General features: G+C 47.8%; 2 protein-coding genes across 2 annotated transcripts in view; one reads left to right on the forward strand and one right to left on the reverse strand.

Moving 5' to 3' along the window:
- The window catches only part of LOC140417962 (uncharacterized), a gene marked incomplete at its 5' end in the record, with an annotated part of 142,429 nt that overhangs the window by 2,320 nt on the left and 117,906 nt on the right, over positions 1–22,203 (forward strand). The window lies entirely within an intron of this gene.
- LOC140422028 (uncharacterized) overlaps positions 628–22,203 on the reverse strand; it is a 30,084-nt gene continuing 8,508 nt past the window's right edge. The window contains 2 exon segments of the mRNA XM_072507018.1: positions 628–5,543; positions 6,157–7,756. Coding sequence (XP_072363119.1) covers positions 7,008–7,756 — 749 coding nt within the window. The 3' untranslated portion in view covers positions 628–5,543; positions 6,157–7,007.

Below are 22,203 nucleotides of genomic sequence, written 5' to 3' on the forward strand. Positions count from 1 at the left end.
CATTTGTCAGTGAAATATTTTTATACTGGAGTTTTTAATTATTAGACTTAGGCATCGGAGGCAAAGGGTGGAGGGTTTTAAAGTATAACTTCTCCTTTCTAACTAGTGTCCGCCATAGCTCAGTAGGCAGCTCTCTCACCTCTGAGTCAGAAAGTTAAGACCCAGTCAGGGACCTGTGGACAAAAACCAGTTCCAACATTCCTGGTCCGACCACGGAGTGAGTGCTGCACTGTCAGAACAGCCTTCTTTCAAATAAGATGTTAAACTGAGGCCCTGTCTGCCCCTCTCAGGTGGGTGTAAAAGTTCCCACAGCCACTATTTTGAAGAGCAGGGGAGTTATCCCCGGTGTCCTGGTCAATATTTATCCCTCAATCAACATCACCAAAAACAGATCATCTGCTCATCATCACATTGCTGTGTGTGGGATCTTGCTGTGTGTAAATTGGCTGCTGCGTTTCATACATTATAACAGTGACTGCACTTCAAAAGTACTTCATCGACTGTAAAGTATGTTGGGCCTGTTGCTCTTTTTAATAATGATGCTCTTTAAAGTCGCCAGATATCAAATGATACCACCACAAGGCTTTACCGGATATCGATCAAAGGACCACACAACCAGTTAGTCAGTTCAAGTTCAAAGATGGTTTATTTACGCACAAGGATTACTTCGACATGCAACACAAAACACGACAAGTTAAACTACACCTAACAACTACAATAACCTCTACTTAGCTTCAGGGCAACCGACTCTATGCAGATGGACAAGGCCTTTGTCTGGATCTTGTGTGGCTAGGTGGAAGAAGTGGCTCTTTCTGCTGGGCCCATCCATCTGGTAGCGATCGTTGGTCTTGAACTTGTCTGTCTGGTCGTTATACTGCATTTGGGTTGGCATAGGCCGGATCCAAGAGAGACCGAGCATGGCTGTGTCTCTTCTTATCCCTCTGGGATTTCGCGCTCTGGGGCGGTCCTTAACTTGGACCCAATAATGCGACAGGCTTCGATTTTGGCCCATAAAGGGGCGGGTGCCTTGATGGCTGGGCGTGTCCTCAGCGGTCATTGACCTTGGCTGTTTGGGCTCCCTGACCAAAGGGAGTGGCGTTACTTAGTCTGTATCTGTATCGGTTACCTGAGTACAGTTCTTTTGTTCTGGGGAAATGGGCCATTAGAATGCAAACGAGCGGGGGTTTCGATCGCGTCTAGCTATCTGGGTTGCAAATACACACACAAGCTCGGAGTCTGTCTGAGTCCTGGGTTGGCCATAATTCCCATGGTCCTTTGCACATGGCCATCTGAGCTGGCTACAGGACATCCTCAGGTGTGAAAGGCGCTATAGAAATGCAAGTTTTTAAATTGAAGATTTCTATTATCTGAACTTTTATCTGGAACTTAATTGATTTCAGACACCCACAAATTTCCATTTAATAAATTCACTTTGGTTCAGACAAACCAATTAAGGCAAGATCAGAATTCTCTAGATTTAAAAGTTTATTAAATGAAATGATTTACTGAACAACTTTCAGACATTGACTTTTACAACTTCATGTGGGTGATCAATCTGTAGAAGCATAACCCTCTCTGGCTCCTTCTTTGACAGTAATTCTTGTGGAATTCAGCCTCGCGAGTTTGGCTCCTTTGACAGTAATTTCCTCGGAACTCGGTCTCGGGAATCTTCAGTACTTGGCCAACAAGGAAGACCTTCGGAACCTCTACCTTTATCCCCAAAGTGTCCATTAACTCATGTCAGAGTTGGGCCTGTTGTAACATGATAATTGTCAATTTGGTCACAAGATTAATTGAATTGGATCCCCAATTACTTATACTGCCTACTCTCATTATCTTAGACAGGAATACAATAGAACTGTTTCATACCCTTAGTGTTGGGTGGGGTTACTGGGTTATGGGGATAGGGTGGAGGTGTTAACCTTGGGTAGGGTGCTCTTTCCAAGAGCCGATCCAGACTTGATGGGCTGAATGGCCTCCTTCTGCACTGTAAATTCTATGATACTATCCCTTTATCTGATTCTGTACAATCCCTTATTCATACAGTTTCAAATGTTGAGGTTAATCAGAGTTTGAAGGTCTCTCTTGCCAGTACATTTATCTTCATTTCACATTCTTTACATACACAGCAATTAAGCTTTTACATTTTTACAGCAAATAAAATTCAAGCTTTCACTATCACTACTGATTCACAGTGGATTCATTAGTTGCAAATCGATTAAGGCTCACTAGGTATTACTGCTACTGGCTGGTAGCTAATTAATACAGTAATCTAATTCATACATTTGGTTAATGCAAGATATACTGGTTTAAAAAGACAGTTTGTGGAAGGCAATAGCTTTCTTCTTTTCTAATTTTTGTTTTCATTAAAAAAAAATTTTAAGAAAAATAAATTTAAAGTACCCAATTCAGTTTTCCCAATTAAGGGCCAATTTTAACGTGGACAATCCGCTTAGCCTGCGGGGAGAATGTGCAACTCCTCACGGACAGTGACCCAGAGCCAGGATTGAACCTGGGACCTCGGCGCCGTGAGGCAGCAGTGCTATCCACTGCGCCACCGCGCTGCCCTCTTTTTTTTTTTTTTTTTCCAATCTTGATCAGGTTGAATAATAAGCTTATTCTTGAGTCAGACTTAGATAGAACATGATAGCCCGCTATTTATCAGAATACTTTCTTTGTATAAACAATTTCTGCTCGCTCTGCAGTTTAGAAACATTTGGGTTTGTACAATCTTAATTTATAAAACAATAATTTGGCCATTACAATATTATCTATTACATTGTTTTGCGAATTATAACTTAATCAGAGTTCATTGTTGCATAATCAACTGTTTTGTGACTGGCTTCTAACATGAAATCAATATGTGATTAACAAAGAAATGTTCCATAATCTGTGCTAGAAGCTAGATGTTACGAGTTTAAAATGACTTCCTTGACCTTGTTACTTATAGCCATGAATATGGAATTATAAAATTAAATGGATTTCCCAGTCCTACCTACAGTTTTGTACATTACAACAATGACTACACTTAGCACTACATTCATTAAGCTTCACCCGATGTCTGTGTATTTACATTGTGTATTTATTGCATGTCCTCTGTTTTCCATGTATGGAACGATCTGCTTGCACTTTATGCAGAACAATACTTTTTATTGTATCTCAGTACACGTAACAGTATATTTAAATCTAAAATCTAAATCTTTTGGAGGTTCTATGATGTTATAGAAAAGGATTTTTTTTTTTTAGATTTTCCTCAAACTTGGGATATATTACAGTTGGTTCCCTCATTAAAATGATTGATGAAGATTGAGGTTTAATTTTGAGTAATATTTTGATTCTCTCTGAAATTCTCAATGAAAATCTAAACATACTATATCCTGAATAATTTGTTTTTAAAATACAGGCAAGTTGTTGTGATCAGGAGTGCATTACCTGAAAAGGGTGCAAGAAACAGATTCAACTCTTTCTTCAAAAGGGAATTGGACAGATCCTTGAAACGAAAAGAACATTTCTGGACAATGGGATTAATTGGTTGGCTCTTTCACAGATCTGGCATTAGCACGATCGGCCGAATGGTCTCATTCTGTGTGACCTGAGCCTCGTATGCAGTTAACGTGAGTGGTAATGAGGGTAAAGAGATCTGGGTATAAATGGACCTGGGCATCCTGTCAATAAGTCACTGAAGGCTATCATACAGGTGCAGCAAGTTATTAGGAAGGTTAATGGGATGTTGGCCTTTATCACAAGAGGATTTGAGTACAGGAGAAGTGAAGACTTGCTTCAATAGTGTAGAACCTAGGTTAGACCGCAGCTAGAGTACTGTGTGCAGTTTTGCTCCCCTTACCTTAGGAAAGATAGTATTGCCACAGAGGGGGGGCAATGAAGGTTCACCAGACTTGTTCCGGGGATGGCAGGACTGTCCTATGAAGAGAGATTGGGGAAACTGGATGTGCAGTCTCCAGAATCTTGAAGAATGAGAGGTGATCTTAAAGGAATTGAAAGTCTGGAATCAAGGACCGGTCTCGGAGGATACATTTCTTTACTCAAGAGGGCTGTGGAAGTGCAGTCATTGAGTGTGTTTAAAGTAGAGACTGACCGCTTTCTAAATACCAATAACACAATGGGATGTGGAGATAAAGGAATTGAAGTGGATGATGAGCCATGAATGTATTGAATGATAGAGCAGGCTTGATGGGCTGAATGGCCAACCCCTGCTATGTTCCAATGATACAAAGGTAAGCAGGAAAGTAAATTGTGAAGAGGACATAAGGTTAAAAAGGAAGATGTTAAATGAGTGGAATAACACCTGCCAAATGGAGAATAACGTGGGAAAATGTTTAATTGTCCATTTTGGCCAGAAGAATAAAAAAAGCTTATTATCTAAATGGTCAGAGATTGCAGAGCTCTGAGACTCAGAGGGATCTGGGTGTCCAAGAGCATGAATCACAAAAGGCGAGTATACAGGTACAGCAAGTAATTAGGAAAGCTAATAGAATTATTGTTTGTGAGGGGAATTGAATACAAAAGTAGGGAGGTTATGCTTCAGTTATACAGGTCATTGGTGAGACCACATCTGGAGCACTGTGTATAGTATCGCTCTCATTTAAGGAATGATGGAAATGTGTTGGAAGCAGTTCAGAGAAGGTTGACTGGACTCATACCTGGAATTGGAGGCTGGTCTTATGAGGAATGATTGGACAGGCTGGGCTTGTGTCCGATGGAGTTTAGGTGACTTGATTGAACCGTATAAGATCCTGAGGTGCCTCGACAGGGTGGATGTGGAAAGGATGTTCCCTCTTGTGGGAGGATCTAGAAATTGGAGTCACTTTAAAAGTAACAAGTTGCCCATTTGAGGCAGAGGCTTGGGAGTCTTTGGAACTCTCTTCCTCAAAGGGCAGTGGAAACAAAGTCTGAATATTTTGAAGGCACAGCTGGATAGATTCTTGATAAGCAAGGGGGTGAAAGGTTATCAGAGGGGTCGGCGGGAATGTGAAGCTGAGGTTACAATCAGATCAGCTCTGAACTTATTCAATGGTGGAGCAGGCTCGAGGGGCCGAGTGGCCTACTCCTGTTCCTAATTCGTATGTTATCACATCCTTTATAATAGATTGTAGCATTTTCCATCCTGCTGATGTCAGGTTAATGGGTCTGTGGTTCTTCGTTTTCTCTCTCTCTCCTTAAATAGTGGGGTTACATTTACCACCTTCCAATCTGCAGGAACCATTCCAGAATCTATAGAATTTTGAAAGATGATCACCAATGTATCCACTATCTCTACAGCCACCTCTTTCAACACTCTGGGATGTGGATCATCAGCTTTTGGGGGTTTATTAACTTTCAACCACTGGGTTACGGGGTTAGGGTGGAGGTGTGGGCTTAAGTAGGGTGCTCTTTCCAAGGGCCGGTGCAGACTCAATGGGCCGAATGGCCTCCTTCTGCACTATAAATTCTATGAGAATTTCTCCAGTGCTACTTTTTCAGTTCCTCGTGCTCACTAGTCCCTTGGTTCTCTGGTGTTTCGGGGACAATTTCAATATCTTGCTCTGTGAAGACAGACACACATTGTTTAGTTTCTCTGCCATTTCCTTATCCACCATTATAAACTCTCCTGTCTCTGCCTGGAATGGACCCACATTGGTCTTTGCTAATCTTTTCCTTTTCACATTCCTAAAGTTGCTTTTCTAGTCGGTTTTTATGTTTCTCCCCAGTTTGCTCTGATATTCTATTTTCTCTTTATCAGTTTCTTGGTCCTCCTTTGCTGAATTCTAAAACAAGTTCCCAATCCTCAGGCCCGCTACTATTTACGCCACTTTATGAGTCTCTTCCTTTGATCTAATGGAATCTTTAACTTTTCTTGTTAGTCAGGGTCGCATAACTGTTCCTTTTGGAATTTTTGTTCCTTAAAACAAGCTATATTTAATGTCAACAGGTAATAATTCCTTAAATGCTGGCAATTTCCTGTCCACCATCGTGCCTTTTATTGTAATTTTCCAGTTTCCCACAGACAACTTGCCCCTTAGCTTGGCAGTTTTCTTCTGTGAGAAACACCCGAATAAATTAAACAAAGGACCATGTAATCACCATTGTCCATCTCTATGGCAACGAGCATAATTTAGGGGGGTTCCAAAATGAAATGTGAAGTAAATATATTCTTACCTCCAAACATCCTTTCACTCGGTGATCCTTGTGAAATTTGAAAACAAGTATTCACAACAAGGCTCAAAGAGCATCAGCCCACTGACGGTCTGGAATGCACTGCCTTTTCCTTCGCTCTAATGGAACCGTTAACTTTTCTTGTTAGCCATGGTTCCATCACTTCTGTTGGATTTCTGTTCCTTAAAGAAATCTATATTTATTGTATAGATGTGATATGAAAGTCTCCAAAATCCCAGAGGGCCATAGGTGGCTCTCCGCTTTGACAGAGAGCTGACTGGTGGTGATTTAACCTGAGGGTCAATGCACCTCAGGTGATGGGCAATGTTGAGAAGCTAGACCCTTCACGGATAACCTCAGCCGGTACTGGAGATGAAGTTGTGCTGTTGGCCCCTTCGCATCATGAACCAGCCATCCAGCCAACTGAGTTAACTGACCCACTGGTAGATATATAATACTTCCTTGAATATTAGCTATTGCCTGTGTCCCATCAAACCATTTAATGTGGTTTCCCAGTCCACCTCAAACAACATGTCCCTCATACCCTGATAGTTTTCTTCTGCGAGAAACACCCAGATAAATTAAACAAAAGAACCATATACCACCATAGCCCATCTTCATGACAATGTGGCATGCTTTGGGAGGTTCCAATCTGATCTTTGTGAAATTTAGCCAGGTATTCACAACAAGGCTCAAAGAGCATCAGCCCACTGGAAATAAAGTTATTAGTCCAGATAGTCAAGCAGAAAGAAACTCTCCAACCATCGCTATTGACAATATGGCAGAATTAACGAAATGCCATCCTTGATGCAATTGAGAGCAGGATTAACAACAGCAGAATACAATTCCTGTAATCACTTGTGGACTTGTTGGTACCTCCGTAGGTGGGATGGATCACTGAATGCCTTGTCACAGTGAGAGCAGGTAAATGGCCTCTCCCTGGTGTGAACTCGTAGGTGTGTCTGCAGCGACGATGAATCACTGAATCCCTTCCCACACTGAGAGCAGATGAATGGCCTCTCCCCGGTGTGAACTCGCTGATGTGTCCACAGGGTGGATGAATCAATGAACCCCTTCCCACACTGAGAGCAGGTAAATGGCCTCTCCCCGGTGTGAACTCGCTGGTGTACCCGCAGGTTGGATACGTGAGTGAATCCTTTCCCACACTAAGGGCAGATGAATGGCTTTTCCCCTGTATGAGCTCGATGATGTGTTCGCAGGGTGGATGAATCACTGAACCCCTTCCCACACTGGGAGCAGATGAAAGGCTTCTCCCCAGTGTGAATTCGTTGATGTACCCGTAAGTTGGATAAGTGAGAGAATGCCTTCGCACACTGAGAGCAGGTAAATGGCCTCTCCTGTGTGTGTACTCGCTGGTGTGACTGCAGGTGCGATAACTGAGTGAATCGCTTCCCACACTGAGAACAGGTGAACGGCCTCTGCCCAGTGTGAACTCGCTTGTGTGTCTGCAGGTGGGAGAACTGAGTGAATCCCTTCCCACACTTAGAGCAGGTGAATGGCCTCTCCCCAGTGTGACTGCGTCGATGAGCTTCCAACTCCGATGGGGCTTTGTATCCCTTCCCACAGTCTCCACATTTCCATGGTTTCCCCATGGTTTGTGTCTCGTTCACACAGAGAAAAAGGGTAGGGTCTCTCCCCGCTGTGAATGGTGTGATGTGTTTTCAGGCTGTGTAACTGGTTAAAGCTCTTTCCACAGTCAGTGCTCTGGAACACTCACTCAGGTGTATGTGTCTCGGTGCTTTTCCAGTCACACTGAGGTTTGAAATATTTTGAAGCCGACAGATCAGGCAAAGATTTCTCCTTCCACATACAAAGGCTGATAATATTCAGGTCCCAAGGAATTGAGAGACTCTGTCAGATGTAGAGATTTGGTTTGAGATTTTTGTTTGTATTTCCTCCCCTTCCAATGTCCTGTAAAAACAAATTACAAAAGACATCTGTCAGTACAGGACAGAAACTCTGAACAGACAATTCTACTTTCACTGGAACATTCTTTCCTCATCTGTTCCCAAATACCATCTCCGTCCCACACACTCTCTCTCCATTCTCACTCTGCTGTATCTAATATTAACCCTCCCAATTCTCCTTATGGTGCTGATTCAGGCTGATTGACATATCCAGAGTTGCCACTTCCTCTCCAGGACACTGGGACCATAAAAAGTAGCAGCTGCAGCGAGCCATTTGGCCCATCAAGCTAGCTCAAACATTTATGAGATCATTGGCCTAACTACCTCAGCACCATCTTCCCCCACTATCCCCCATATTCCTTTATATATTCAACATCTAGAAACCTATCAATTTCTTGAAAATAGTTGACGACTGAGGATCAATAGCTCTCCAGAGAGAGAATTCCAAAGCTTCACCACATCCTCGAATGAGGAAATCCCTCCTCACTTCAGCACTCTCTCCATTTTCCTACCTGTTCCCCACAACTTTTGACTCCCTCGTCAATCAGAAATCTGTCAAACAAATCGTTGAAAATATTCAATGACCCCCAGACTCCAGTGGTCCCTTTGGAAGAGAAATCCAGAGACTATCAACCCTCTGAGGGAAGAGATGACTGGAATATATAATGTAGCTACAGTACAACATAGCAAGACTAGAAATAATAATAAACATACTTTATTACTGAACCATAAATAAGATATCTAATCTGTACCATGAAACAACACGAGACATATCTCTGTCCGATATTAATTTACTGTCCCTTAAATGTCAGCCAACTCCTGGGGAAACCAGCCCTTTAATTGTGATCATTAGGGAAGAGACCATCCTTTTAGCCAGACAAATAAATGTGTCAAGCTGAGTGAGCAAAGGATGTCAATGTGTTTAAGAGAGAGAGAGACCTGGACCAAGCTTTCCAGAGTCTGCATCCTCCCTGATTCACTTCCTTTCCCTTCAGTTGCTGCAAGTGACCAATTGAAGGTGAGAATGAGAAAATAAATGGAAAGGGGGAGAAAAGAAAGTGTTTTACTCACAGATGTTAGAGACAGGAGGCGGTTTCAGTCTGTGTGAAGCTCAATGGACATTCACACAAAGCCCGCGCAGGAAGGTCAGTGAGGGGCCTCTACCCCGCACATGCGCAGCTTCCCCTCACACTTGAACATGCGCAGTCCCGGGGAGAAAGGGAGGGCACGGGGGATGCTCGCCCTGGCCGGAGCAGCCGGTTGCCTGGAAACCATCTCGTGGAGTTGCAGGGGGAGTGGGAAGAATGGGTGGGGGCGGGGCTCCCGTATCCGCGCGCCGGGCCTGCGCACTGGAATCCCGGGACGTCACTGCGGAGCAGAGTGATTCCTATTGGCTGCTTCAGGCAGGGTTCCATTTTAACGTCACGTCACAACACAGAAGTTGGAGGTAAGCTTCCCCCTCTGGGCAACATCTGGGAGGAAATCCATATTTCCCCCTTTCCATTTATTTTCTCATTCTGGGGGAACATTGGTGACTTACAACAACTGAAGAAAAGGAAGTAAATCCAGTCTGTATGTTACACACATTTTCAGTCCAGTTATGTAGGCATATATCTGTCTGGCAAGCCAACATGAAGATTTTCAGATCTCTGTGTCCAAGACAGGGAGCAGTGAGCATGGATCTGTCAATCAGCCTGAATCAGCACCTTCAGGAGAATTGGGAGAGTGAATATTAGATGAATATCAGGTGAAGGAGCAGCGCTCCGAAAGCTAGTGACATCGAAACAAACCTGTTGGACTTTAACCTGGTGTTGTAAGACTTCGTACTGTGCTCACCCCAGTCCAACGCCGGCATCTCCACATCATGGCTCTCTCTATTAATGCAAAGCAGTTTCCCAACTGGGGTGCAGGCCCCGTTATTCTCAGCTAAATTCAGCCCTCAACTCCGTTGCCTGGTTGTCATTGACAAGAGCAATAGAGAGACAGAAATGTGCCCGAGAGGCGGCATGGTGGCGCAGTGGTTAACACTGCTGCCTCATGGCACCAAGGCCCCAGGTTCAATCCTGCCCCAAGTCGCTGCTTATGTGGAGTTTGCACATTCTCCCCGTATCTGCGTCGGTCTCACTCCCACAACTCAAAGATGTGCCGGCTACGTGGATTGGACATGCTAAATTGACCCTTAATTGAAAAAACAATTGTGTATTCTAAATTTATTTAAAAGAAAGAAAGGTTCCCAAGGCTCACATGGGAAGTCAAAACTTGTGGCTCCAAACCGACACTTCTACATTTGTCAGTCAAATCCATGTTCATAGATTATCCTAGAATTTACAGTGCAGAAGGAGGCCATTCGGCCCATCGAGTCTGCACCAGCTCTTGGAAAGAGCACCCCACCCATGGTCAACACCTCCACACCCTATCTCCATAACCCAGTAACTCCATCCAACACTAAGGGCAATTTTGGACACGGAGGGCAATTTATCATGGCCAATCCACCTAACCTGCACATCTTTGGACTGGGAGGAAACCGGAGCACCCGGAGGAAACTCACGCACACACGGGGAGGATGTGCAGACTCCGCACAGACAGGTTATTTATACCTGGGGTTTATTACTAGATTTAAGCACTGGAGGCAAAGGGTAGGGGATTTAAAGGGTAACTTTCACTTTCTAACTTTGTATTGTCTATAGTGTCAGTCGTGGCCCAATGGGCAGCTCTCTCACCTCGGAGTCAGAAGGTTGTGGGTTCAAATCTCAGTGTAGAGGCCTGAGAGCAATATTCATCCCAGCAATGAGGGAGTGCTGCACTGTCAGAACATCCTTCTTTCAAATAAGATAATAAACTGAGGCCCTGTCTGCCCCTCTCAGGTGAATGTAAAAGTTCCCACAGTCACTATTTTGAAGAAGAGCAGGGGAGTTATCCCCAGTCTCCTGGTCAATATTTATCCCTCAATCAACATCCCGAGAAACAAATCATCTGCTCATTATCACACCGCTGTGTGTGGGATCTTGCTGTGTGTAAATTAGCTGCTGCATTTCCTACATTACAACAGTGACTACACTTCATTGGGTGCACAGCACTTTGGGACATCCTGTGGTTGTGAAAGGTGCTATAGAAATGAAAGTTTTTAAATTGAAGATTTGTGTTATCTGGAATTTAATTGATTTCAACCACCCCCAACTTACCATTTAATAAATTCACTTTGGTTCTGGTTATCATCAACTGCTAGGGGGGAGGAGGGGGTGGGGAGGGGAGGGAATGAGGTGGGGAGGGAATGAGGTGGGGAGGGGAGGGAGTGAGGTTGGGAGGTTGGTTCGGGTGTTGGGGGTGGGGTGGGTCTGGGGGTTTTGTGTTGCTTTTATTTTGTAATGTTCTGTGCTGTAATCATTAAAATGCTAAAATCTGAATAAAAATACTTTTTAAAAAAATCTATCCACTACTCCAATAATGGCCGGGACTGAAACACTGGAGGTCGACACAAACAGCAGCCCGTCATCTGCACACAGAGTGATCTTGTGCTGCCTCACCCCACCCTCCAGTCCTGATATCAGAGCCTCCGATGAAAGATCCTCCGGCAAGGGCTCAGTGGCCAACGCAAACAACAAGGAGACATAGGGCAGCCCTGTCTAGTCCCTCTCTCAAGCTCAAAATTCAACGACTGTAAACCATTGGTGAGCACCGAATGTTCAATTAAAGGTTGCCACCTCCGGGTGAGCCCCTCTACTGACCCCCACAAAGCAAACGTGACCTTCTCCAGCCGCAGGCATTCTGCCAGGTCGCTCACCCACATTCCTGCTTCTGGCTGCTCCGAGTCCCGCCAGCACAACAAAATCCGTCTCCGGGCTATCAAGGACGCAGAGGCCAAAACATCGGCACCTCTCCCCACCTGGAGTCCCGCATCCTCCGACACACTGAATATCGCCACCTCCGGACCCAGGGCCACCCCCACACCCATAACATCCGAGAACCCCTGCCCGAACCCCTCAGTCTCAGACACGCCCAGAACATGTGAACGTGACTCACGGGCCCTCCGCACACGGCCTCCCCACCTTCCACCCCCGCAAAGAACCGGCTCATCCTCACCACCATCATGTGGGCCCTATGCACCACCTTAAACTGGATGAGCTCAACCTCGCACACGGCGAGGACGCATTCACTTTCCGCACGACCTCGGCCCATGTCCCGGCTGCACCTCCCCTCCCAACCCCTCCTCCCATTTGCTCTTAATCTCCTCCCCCGGGGCACCCACCCTCTCCATCAATTCCCTGTAGATATCCGATACCGTCCCCTCCCCTATATCATCCTCTGAACTTGTCCTGCAACACCGGAGGCGGCAGCCCCGGGAAGAACAGCACCTCTCTCCTCAAGAAATATCTCACCTGCAGGAACCTAAAGCCGTTCCCTTTTGGCAACTCTCACAATTCCTCCAACTCCTCCAGTCTCGCAAATTTCCCCCCTGTGAACAAGTCTCTAAAGTTCTCTCTCCGACCTGCCGCCACCCCCGGAACCTCGTATCCAGCCCCGCCGGCACAAAGCTGTGGTTGTCAGGTATCGGTGCCCACACCGACATGTCCTCCAGCCCGAAATGCTGCCAGCACTGACCCCACACCCAAAACGCTGAAACCACCACCGGGCTCACGGAGTTCCTGACCGGGGAGAACAGAAAAGGTGCCAACAACTGTGCCCTCAAACCCGTGCCCCTACACGATGCTACCTCCACCCACCCACACACCGATCTCTCCTCCATCACCCATTTTCTCACCATCGCAATGTTCGCCACCCAATAATAATTTGTCAAATTCAGCAACACCCCGCCCCCTCCCATCCCATCTCCAGGAACACCTGCTTCACCCACGGGGCCCATACACATACACACAGACCTCCTTCAGCCCCAAACCCTCACCCCCTCCACCTTGGGGAACTCCAACCCATCCAGGAACCGTCTCGACCTCTCCTTCCTGGTTGGGGCTTAATCACGTACAGCCTCCTATAGAAGGCCTCAAATGCCCCATTCACCCCCTCCAGATGCCCCTCTCGTTCCTCACTGTTCCAATCTCCCTCGCCGCTGCCTGCTTCTTCAGCTGATGGCCCAGCATCCTGCTCGCCTTTTCCCCACTCATACACTGCCCCTCTGGCCCTCCGCAACTGCCCCGTGGACACCAACCAAAACTCCATCTGGAGCCTCTGTCTCTCCTTTAACAACCTCTCCTCCAGTGCCACCGAGTCCCTCTGATCCACCCTCAGAATATCCCCTACCAGCGTCGCCCTCTCCTCACGCTCCACCCTCTCTCTATGCACATCGATTGAAATAAATTCCCCCCCTAACTACTGCCTTAAGTGCCTCCCACAGCGTGGTGGCTGTGACCTCCCCCGTGTCGTTGAACTCCACATAGCCCCGTGTGGAAGCCGTCACTCGCTCACACACTCCCTCATTCGCCAACAGCCCCACATCTAACCTCTACTGCGGCCATTGGGCCTCCCGTTTCACCACCCACAAATCCACCCAGTGCGGCGCGTGGCCGGAAACCACAATCACCGAGTAGTCCGAGTCGGCCACCCCGGCCCACAGCACCTTGTCCATAACAAAACTGTCGATCCGGGAATACACCCGGAGCATACGGGAGAAATACGAAAACTCCTTCGCCCTCGGCCTCCCAAACCTCGGTGGGTCCGCCCCTGATGTGCTTCATGACCCTCCTCCCCCCTCCGACTTAAAACTCGACCGATCCAAACTCGGATTCAGGCTCGTATCAACATTACCCTCCATAATCATCCGGTGCATTGTCCAGGTCTGGGATCTTCTCTAACACCCGCCTCATAAAGTCGACCTCGTCCCAATTCTGGACATAAATCAGGACTACCGGCATCCCCCCCAACTTCCCACTAACGGTCACACACCTACCCCTCCAATCGGCCAAGATGCTCCCCACCTCAAAAGCCACTGTCATATTAACCAACACCACCACCGCCTCGTCTTCATGTCGAACCCCGAGTGGAACCCCTGCCCCACCCACCCCTTCCTCAGCCTCGTCTGATCCCCCAACTTCAGGATCGTCTCCTGCAAGAACACCACATCCGCCTTCAGGCTCCTCCAATGCGCAAAAACATGTGACCGTTTAACCGGCCCATTCAACCCTCGCACGTTCCACCTGACCAGCCTGGTCGGTGGGGCGCCTGACCAGCCTGGTCGGTGGGGGGGGGGGCCTGACCAGCCTGGTCCGGGGGGGGGGGCTCCCTTGCCGATCAGCCAGATCCCATTTTAAGCCAGCCCCCAACCCGGGTCACCAGGCCTGCCTTCTGAAATCTGCCACCATCTCGCCCTTCCCAACTGCGACACACCAACCGCAGTCAATTCAGAAACCCTCTTCCCCCCCCCTTCCCCCCACCCCCATCACCCAAACAAAAAAACAACCCAATCACCCCCCCCACCACCCCTTCCTCCTGGCAACCGCCCACTTCACTCCCGTTAACTAGCCCGCCCAGCTAGCATGGTGGCCCCCGGCCAAGGCCGCTGACTTCCCTCCGCCCTTACAGTCCACCCCTCCCCCATCCTCTCAGGCACAAACAAAGAGAAACAAAAGGCACGCTCACCATCACTGCTTCGCCATCGAAACCTGCGAGGGAGTCGAGGGTTATGGGGAAAAGGCAGGAAAATGGAGAGAAAGCTGAGATGAGGAGGGATTTCTTCACTCGAGGATGTGGTGAAACTTTGGAATTCTCTACCCCAGAGACCGTGGAGCCTCAGTCATCATGTATTTTCAAGCCAGACACTGATAGGTTTCTCGATATTGAAGTGATCGAGGGAACTGGGGAATAGTTGGGAAAATGGTGCTGAGGTAGATCGGCCAATTATCTCATTGAATGGTTGAGCAGGCTCGATGGGCTGAATGGCCAACTGCAGCTCCTATTTCTTATGATCTCTGTGTCCAGGACAGGAAGCAGTGAGCATGGATCTGTCAATCAGCCTGAATCAGCACCTTCAGGAGAATTGGGAGGGTGAATATTAGATACAGCCGAGTGAGAATGGAGGGAGAGTGTGTGGGATTGAGATTTAGAGCTTTTGGGGGAACAGAGGAAAGAATGTTCCAGAGAAATTAAAATAATCTGTTCTGAATTTCTATCCTGTACTGACAATGATGTCTTTTGTAAACTCCTTTTACAGGATGTTAAAAGGATAGGATTTACAGACAGAAATCTCAAACATCACGTCTAGATCTGACAGACTCACTCGGTTCATCAACCATTAAATCTGGAAGGAGAAATGTTTGCCCGACCTGTTGACTTCAAAAGATTTTAACCATCAGTGTGACTGGAAAAGCACCGAGACACACACACCCGAGTGAGAGTGTTCCAGAGCACTGACTGTGGAAAGAGCTTTAACCAGTTACACAGCCTGAAAACACATCGCACCATTTACAGCGGGGAGAGACTGTACACGTGTTGTGTGTGTGGACGAGGTTTCAACTGACTGTTGGACCTGGAGAGACACGAGGAGACCCAAAACATGGACAAACCGTGGAATTGTGGGAAGGGATACAGTTTCCCACCAGAGCTGGAATCTCATCGACGCAGTCACACTGGGGAGAGGCCGTTCACCTGCTCTCAGTGTGAAAAGGGATTCACTCAGTTATCCCACCTACAGACACACCTGCGAGTTCATACTGGGGAGAAGCCGTTCATCTGCTCTCCGTGTGGGAGGTGATTCACTTAGTTATCCCACCTACAGACACACCAGCGGGTTCACACTGGGGAGAAGCCATTCACCTGCCTTCAGTGTGGGAACGAATTTGGACATTCATCCACCCTGTGGAAACATCAGCGAGTTCACACTGGGGAGAAGCTGTTCATTTGCTCTCAGTGTGGGATGGGATTTATTCAGTTATCCACACTGCGGATACACCAGCGAATTCACACTGGAGAGAAGCCATTCACCTGCTCTCAGTGTGGGAAAGGATTCAGACATTCATCCAGCCTGCGGAGACACCAACAAATTCACAGTGGGGAGAGGCCATTCATCTGCCCTCAGTGTGGGAAGGGATTCAGACATTCATCCAGCCTGCGGAGACATCAGCGAGTTCACACCGTGGAGAGGCCGGTCACCTGCACGGTGCGGGGGAAGGGATTCACTCAGTCAACACACCTGCGGAGACACCAGCGAGTTCACGAGTGATGACAGGGGTTGGATTCTGCTGTTATTGCTGCTGTTAATCACATCCAGGACTGAACCATGTTCATTCTGACGGGGTTAAGTTTGTGAATAGGAGCTTAAATTTAATTTTAGTGGAGTCTTGTTATTCCCAAATTGATGTTTTATTGTTGCTAAGTCCCTCCTCCCTTCAGTGGCGGCAGCCAAATATTCGGCAATTGTCCTCTCTGACCGCGCCCCTCATTTTGTTGATTTTGGCCCTTCCCAACGCCCACCTTGGAGACTCGACACCACGCTGAGGTCTGATGATAAATGTTGTGAGTGGTTGTCTGCGGCCAAAGCTCAACAAATCAGAGTCAATATCTCCTTCCACACTCTGGGAGGCCCTAAAGATGTAATCATGGGGGAAATGATCTCACATAAAGCTCACACCATGAAAACAGAGATTGGAGCGACAAAGACTGGTGGACTCCATTTTGGAAGTTGACCGCCAATATTCACTTGTCCCAACACCGGAGCGACTGACGTACAGGATGAAATTACAGCTCCAATTTGAACTGATATCTATGGATAAGGCTGTGGGTCAGTTACGCTGTTCCAGGGACACCTTGCACAAACATGGGGAGAAGGCTGATCACCTTCGGAATAAGGAAGGTAACCTGGATCAGCTCCTCTCCAGGTTAATGCAGCTTTCGGTTCATATCTCCGTGAGCTGTATGAGTCGGAGCCTCCAAATACATCAGGTATGATGGTTTTTTTGGATGGTTTACATTTCCCGACCGGAGAGGGAGGCAGGAGATGGGAATTGGATTCCCCCCCCTGTGCCGGGCAGGAATATTGATGTGTATTGGGCAGCTGCAATCAGGCAAAGCCCCAGGTCCGGACAGCTTCCCAGCTGAATTTTAGAAATGTTCTCGGAGCAGCTCATACCTTTGTTAATGGACATGTTTAACCACTCGCTGTGCAGGGGGTCACTACCCCTGACCCTCACTCGAGCCTCAATTTCTTTGCTCCTCCAGGGGGACAAGGACCCAGTAGAAGGTGGGTCGTACCGACCCATTTCACTTCTGAACACCGATGTTAAGCTGTTGGCTGAGGGCGTCGTTCCAGCTGGAGCCGTGTCTCCCAGTTATCGTTCCTGAAGATTGGACAGGCTTTGTGAAGGGATGGCAGTTGTCGGCCAATGCTCAACGCCTCTTAAACATTGTCCTCTCCCCCTCCACTGCTCTGGAGCCTGAGGTCATTGTGTCTTTGGATGCTGAAAAACACTTGATAGGCTGGAATGGAACTATTTATTTGAGATTTTGGGGAGATTTGCAATCTGTCTTACATTTGCCTCCTGGATTCGTCTGCTGTATAATGCCCCCGAGGCCAATATTCATACAGATTTTAAAAATAAATAAATTCAGAGTACACAATTTTTTTTTTTCAGTTAAGGGGCAATTTAGCATCGCTAACCCACTTACACTGCACAACTTTGGCTTGTGGGGGTGAGACCCACGCAGACACGGGGAGAATGTGCAAACTCCACACGGACAGTGACCCAGGGCCGGGATCGAACCTGGGTCCTCGTCGACTGGTGTGTAAGGGAACCCTTGGGTGGCACTGAATGTAGAATGGGATTAGAACTTGAATAATTACCAATCATAGTGTTAGGTTAGTAGCATGAACTTTATTCATTTTGTTTAATTTCCATTAAAGTTTGTTTTGCTAAGAGGAATGTAATCCTGTGTTATGGTTCTTTTAGTTAATTACTGAGTGTTTGGATTTCTCTTTAAATATTAACAGTCCCGACCGGGATTGTAACAGCCTGGGAGAGCATATTTCTTTTTTTTTAAATATTTTACTGAAAATTTTTGGTCAACCATCACAGTACATTGTGTCTCCTTTACACAATAATATAACCGTATAAATAACAATGACCTGTTTTATAAACAAAGAATAAATAATATATAACAAAAACTAAAACTAAAACTAAATGGCAACTGCCTCGTCTCAGATAAACACTCTCCAAAAATATGATTTAACAGTCCAAAATACAATTATTTATAGCAACGACCTATACATATTATACATATATATTAACAAACCTGAGAGTCCTTCTGGTTCCTCCCCCCCCCCCCCCTCCCCCCCCTCCCCCCCTGGGCTGCTGCTGCTACCTTCTTCTTTTCCATTCCCTCTATCTTTCTGTGAGGTATTCGACGAACGGTTGCCACCGCCTGGTGAACCCTTGAGCCGATCCCCTTAGGACGAACTTAATCCGTTCCAGCTTTATAAACCCTGCCATGTCATTTATCCAGGTCTCCACACCCGGGGGCCTGGCTTCCTTCCACATCAACGGTATCCTGCGCCGGGCTACTCGGGACGCAAAGGCCAAAACATCGGCCTCTCTCGCCTCCTGCACTCCCGGCTCCTGTGCAACCCCAAATATAGCCAATCCCCAGCTTGGTTAGGCCTGGACCCCCACTACTTTCGAAAGCACCTTTGTCACCCCCACCCAGAACCCCTGTAGTGCCGGACATGACCAGAACATGTGGGTGTGATTCGCTGGGCTTCTCGAGCATCTCGCACACCTATCCTCTACCCCCAAAAATTTACTGAGCCGTGCTCCAGTCATATGCGCCCTGTGTAACACCTTAAATTGAATCAGGCTTAGCCTGGCACACGAGGACGATGAGTTTACCCTACTTAGGGCATCCGCCCACAGCCCCTCCTCAATCTCCTCCCCCAGCTCTTCTTCCCATTTCCCTTTCAGCTCATCTACCATAATCTCCCCCTCGTCCCTCATTTCCCTATATATATCTGACACCTTACCGTCCCCCACCCATGTCTTTGAGATCACTCTGTCCTGCACCTCATTCGTCGGGAGCTGCGGGAATTCCCTCACCTGTTGCCTCGCAAAAGCCCTCAGTTGCATATACCGGAATGCATTCCCTTGGGGCAACCCATATTTCTCGGTCAGCGCTCCCAGACTTGCGAACTTCCCATCCACAAACAGATCTTTCAGTTGCGTTACTCCTGCTCTTTGCCATATTCCAAATCCCCCATCCATTCTCCCCGGGGCAAACCTATGGTTATTTCTTATCGGGGACCCCACCAAGGCTCCCGTCTTTCCCCTATGCCGTCTCCACTGTCCCCAAATTTTCAAAGTCGCCACCACCACCGGGCTTGTGGTGTATTTCTTCGGTGAGAACGGCAATGGGGCCGTCACCATAGCTTGTAGGCTAGTCCCCCTACAGGACGCCCTCTCCAATCTCTTCCACGCCGCTCCCTCCTCTTCTCCCATCCACTTACTCACCATTGAGATATTGGCGGCCCAGTAGTACTCACTTAGGCTCGGTAGTGCCAGCCCCCCACTATCCCTACTACGCTGTAAGAATCCCTTCCTCACTCTCGGGGTCTTCCCGGCCCACACAAAACTCATGATACTCTTTTCGATCCTTTTGAAAAAAGCCTTCGTGATCACCACCGGGAGGCACTGAAACACAAAGAGAAATCTCGGGAGGACTACCATTTTAACCGCCTGCACCCTCCCTGCCAGTGACAGGGATACCATGTCCCATCTCTTGAAGTCCTCCTCCATTTGTTCCACCAATCGCGTTAAATTTAAGCTATGCAATGTACCCCAATTCTTGGCTATCTGGATCCCCAAGTAACGAAAGTCCCTTGTTACCTTCCTCAGCGGAAAGTCGTCTATTTCTCTGCTCTGCTCCCCTGGATGCACCACAAACAACTCGCTTTTCCCCATGTTCAGTTTATATCCTGAGAATTCTCCAAACTCCCGAAGTGTCCGCATTATCTCTGGCATCCCCTCCGCCGGGTCCGCTGCATATAACAACAAATCATCCGCATACAGAGATACCCGGTGTTCTTCTCCTCCTCCTCTAAGTACTCCCCTCCACTTCTTGGAACCCCTCAATGCTATTGCCAGGGGCTCAATCGCCAGTGCAAACAATAATGGGGACAGAGGGCATTCCTGCCTTGTCCCTCTATGGAGCCGAAAGTATGCAGATCCCCGTCCATTCGTGACCACACTCACCACTGGGGCCCTATACAACAGCTGCACCCATCCAACATATTTATCTCCAAAACCAAATCTCCTCAGCACCTCCCACAGATAATCCCACTCCACTCGATCAAATGCTTTCTCGGCATCCATCGCCACCACTATCTCCGCTTCTCCCTCTGGTGGGGGCATCATCATTACCCCTAGCAGCCTCCGTATATTCGTATTCAGCTGTCTCCCCTTCACAAACCCAGTTTGGTCCTCATGGACCACCCTCGGGACACAATCCTCTATCCTCATTGCCATTACCTTGGCCAGAATCTTAGCGTCTACATTTAGGAGGGAAATAGGTCTCATGCGGGTCCTTTTCCTTCTTTAGGAGAAGCGATATCGTTGCCTCAGACATAGTCGGGGGCAGCTGTCCCCTTTCCTTTGCCTCATTAAAGGTCCTCATCAGTAGCGGGGCGAGCAAGTCCACATATTTCCTGTAAAATTCAACTGGGAATCCATCCGGTCCCGGAGCCTTCCCCGCCTGCATGCTCCTAATTCCTTTCACTACTTCCTCTATTTCAATCTGTGCTCCCAGTCCCACCCTTTCCTGCTCCTCCACCTTGGGAAATTCCAGCCGGTCCAGAAAGCCCATCATTCTCTCCCTCCCATCCGGGGGTTGAGCTTCGTATAATTTTTTATAAAATGCCTTGAACACTCCATTCACTCTCTCCGCTCCCCGCTCCATCTCTCCTTCCTCATCCCTCACTCCCCCTATTTCCCTCGCTGCTCCCCTTTTCCTCAATTGGTGGGCCAGCAACCTGCTCGCCTTCTCCCCATATTCGTACTGTACACCCTGTGCCTTCCTCCACTGTGCTTCTGCAGTACCCGTTGTCAGCAGGTCAAATTCTACGTGTAGCCTTTGCCTTTCCCTGTACAGTCCCTCCTCCGGTGCCTCCGCATATTGCCTGTCCACCCTCAGAAGTTCTTGCAGCAACCGCTCCCATTCCCTACTCTCCTGCTTTCCTTTATGTGCCCTTGTTGATATCAGCTCCCCTCTAACCACTGCCTTCAGCGCCTCCCAAACCACTCCCACCTGGACCTCCCCATTATCATTGAGTTCCAAGTACTTTTCAATGCACCCCCTCACCCTTAGACACCCCCCCTCATCTGCCATTAGTCCCATGTCCATTCTCCAGGGTGGGCACCCTTCTGTTTCCTCCCCTATCTCCAAGTCCACCCAATGTGGAGCGTGATCCGAAATGGCTATAGCCGTGTACTCCGTTCCCCTCACCTTCGGGATCAACGCCCTTCCCAAAACAAAAAAGTCTATTTGCGAATAGACTTTGTGGACATAGGAGAAAAACGAAAACTCCTTACTCCTAGGTCTGCTAAATCTCCACGGGTCTACTCCTCCCATCTGCTCCATAAAATCTTTAAGCACCTTGGCTGCTGCCGGCCTCCTTCCAGTCCTGGACCTCGACCTGTCCAGCCCTGGTTCCAACACCGTATTGAAATCTCCCCCCATTACCAACTTTCCCACCTCTAGGTCCGGGATGCGTCCTAGCATACGCCTCATTAAATTGGCATCATCCCAGTTCGGGGCATATACGTTTACCAAAACCACCGTCTCCCCCTGTAGTTTGCCACTCACCATCACGTATCTTCCCCCGCTATCCGCCACTATAGTCTTTGCCTCAAACATTACCCGCTTCCCCACTAATATAGCCACCCCCCTGTTTTTCGCATCTAGCCCCGAATGGAACACCTGCCCCACCCAACCTTTGCGTAGTCTCACCTGGTCTATCAGTTTCAAGTGCGTTTCCTGTAACATAACCACGTCTGCCTTAAGTTTCTTAAGGTGTGCGAGTACCCGTGCCCTCTTTATCGGCCCGTTCAGCCCTCTCACGTTCCACATGATCAGCCGGGTTGGGGGGCTTTTTACCCCCCCCCCCCTTGTCGATTAGCCATCCCCTTTTTCCAGC

Source organism: Scyliorhinus torazame, chromosome 5, assembly GCF_047496885.1.
Source record: "Scyliorhinus torazame isolate Kashiwa2021f chromosome 5, sScyTor2.1, whole genome shotgun sequence".
NCBI classification, from domain to species: domain Eukaryota; kingdom Metazoa; phylum Chordata; class Chondrichthyes; order Carcharhiniformes; family Scyliorhinidae; genus Scyliorhinus; species Scyliorhinus torazame.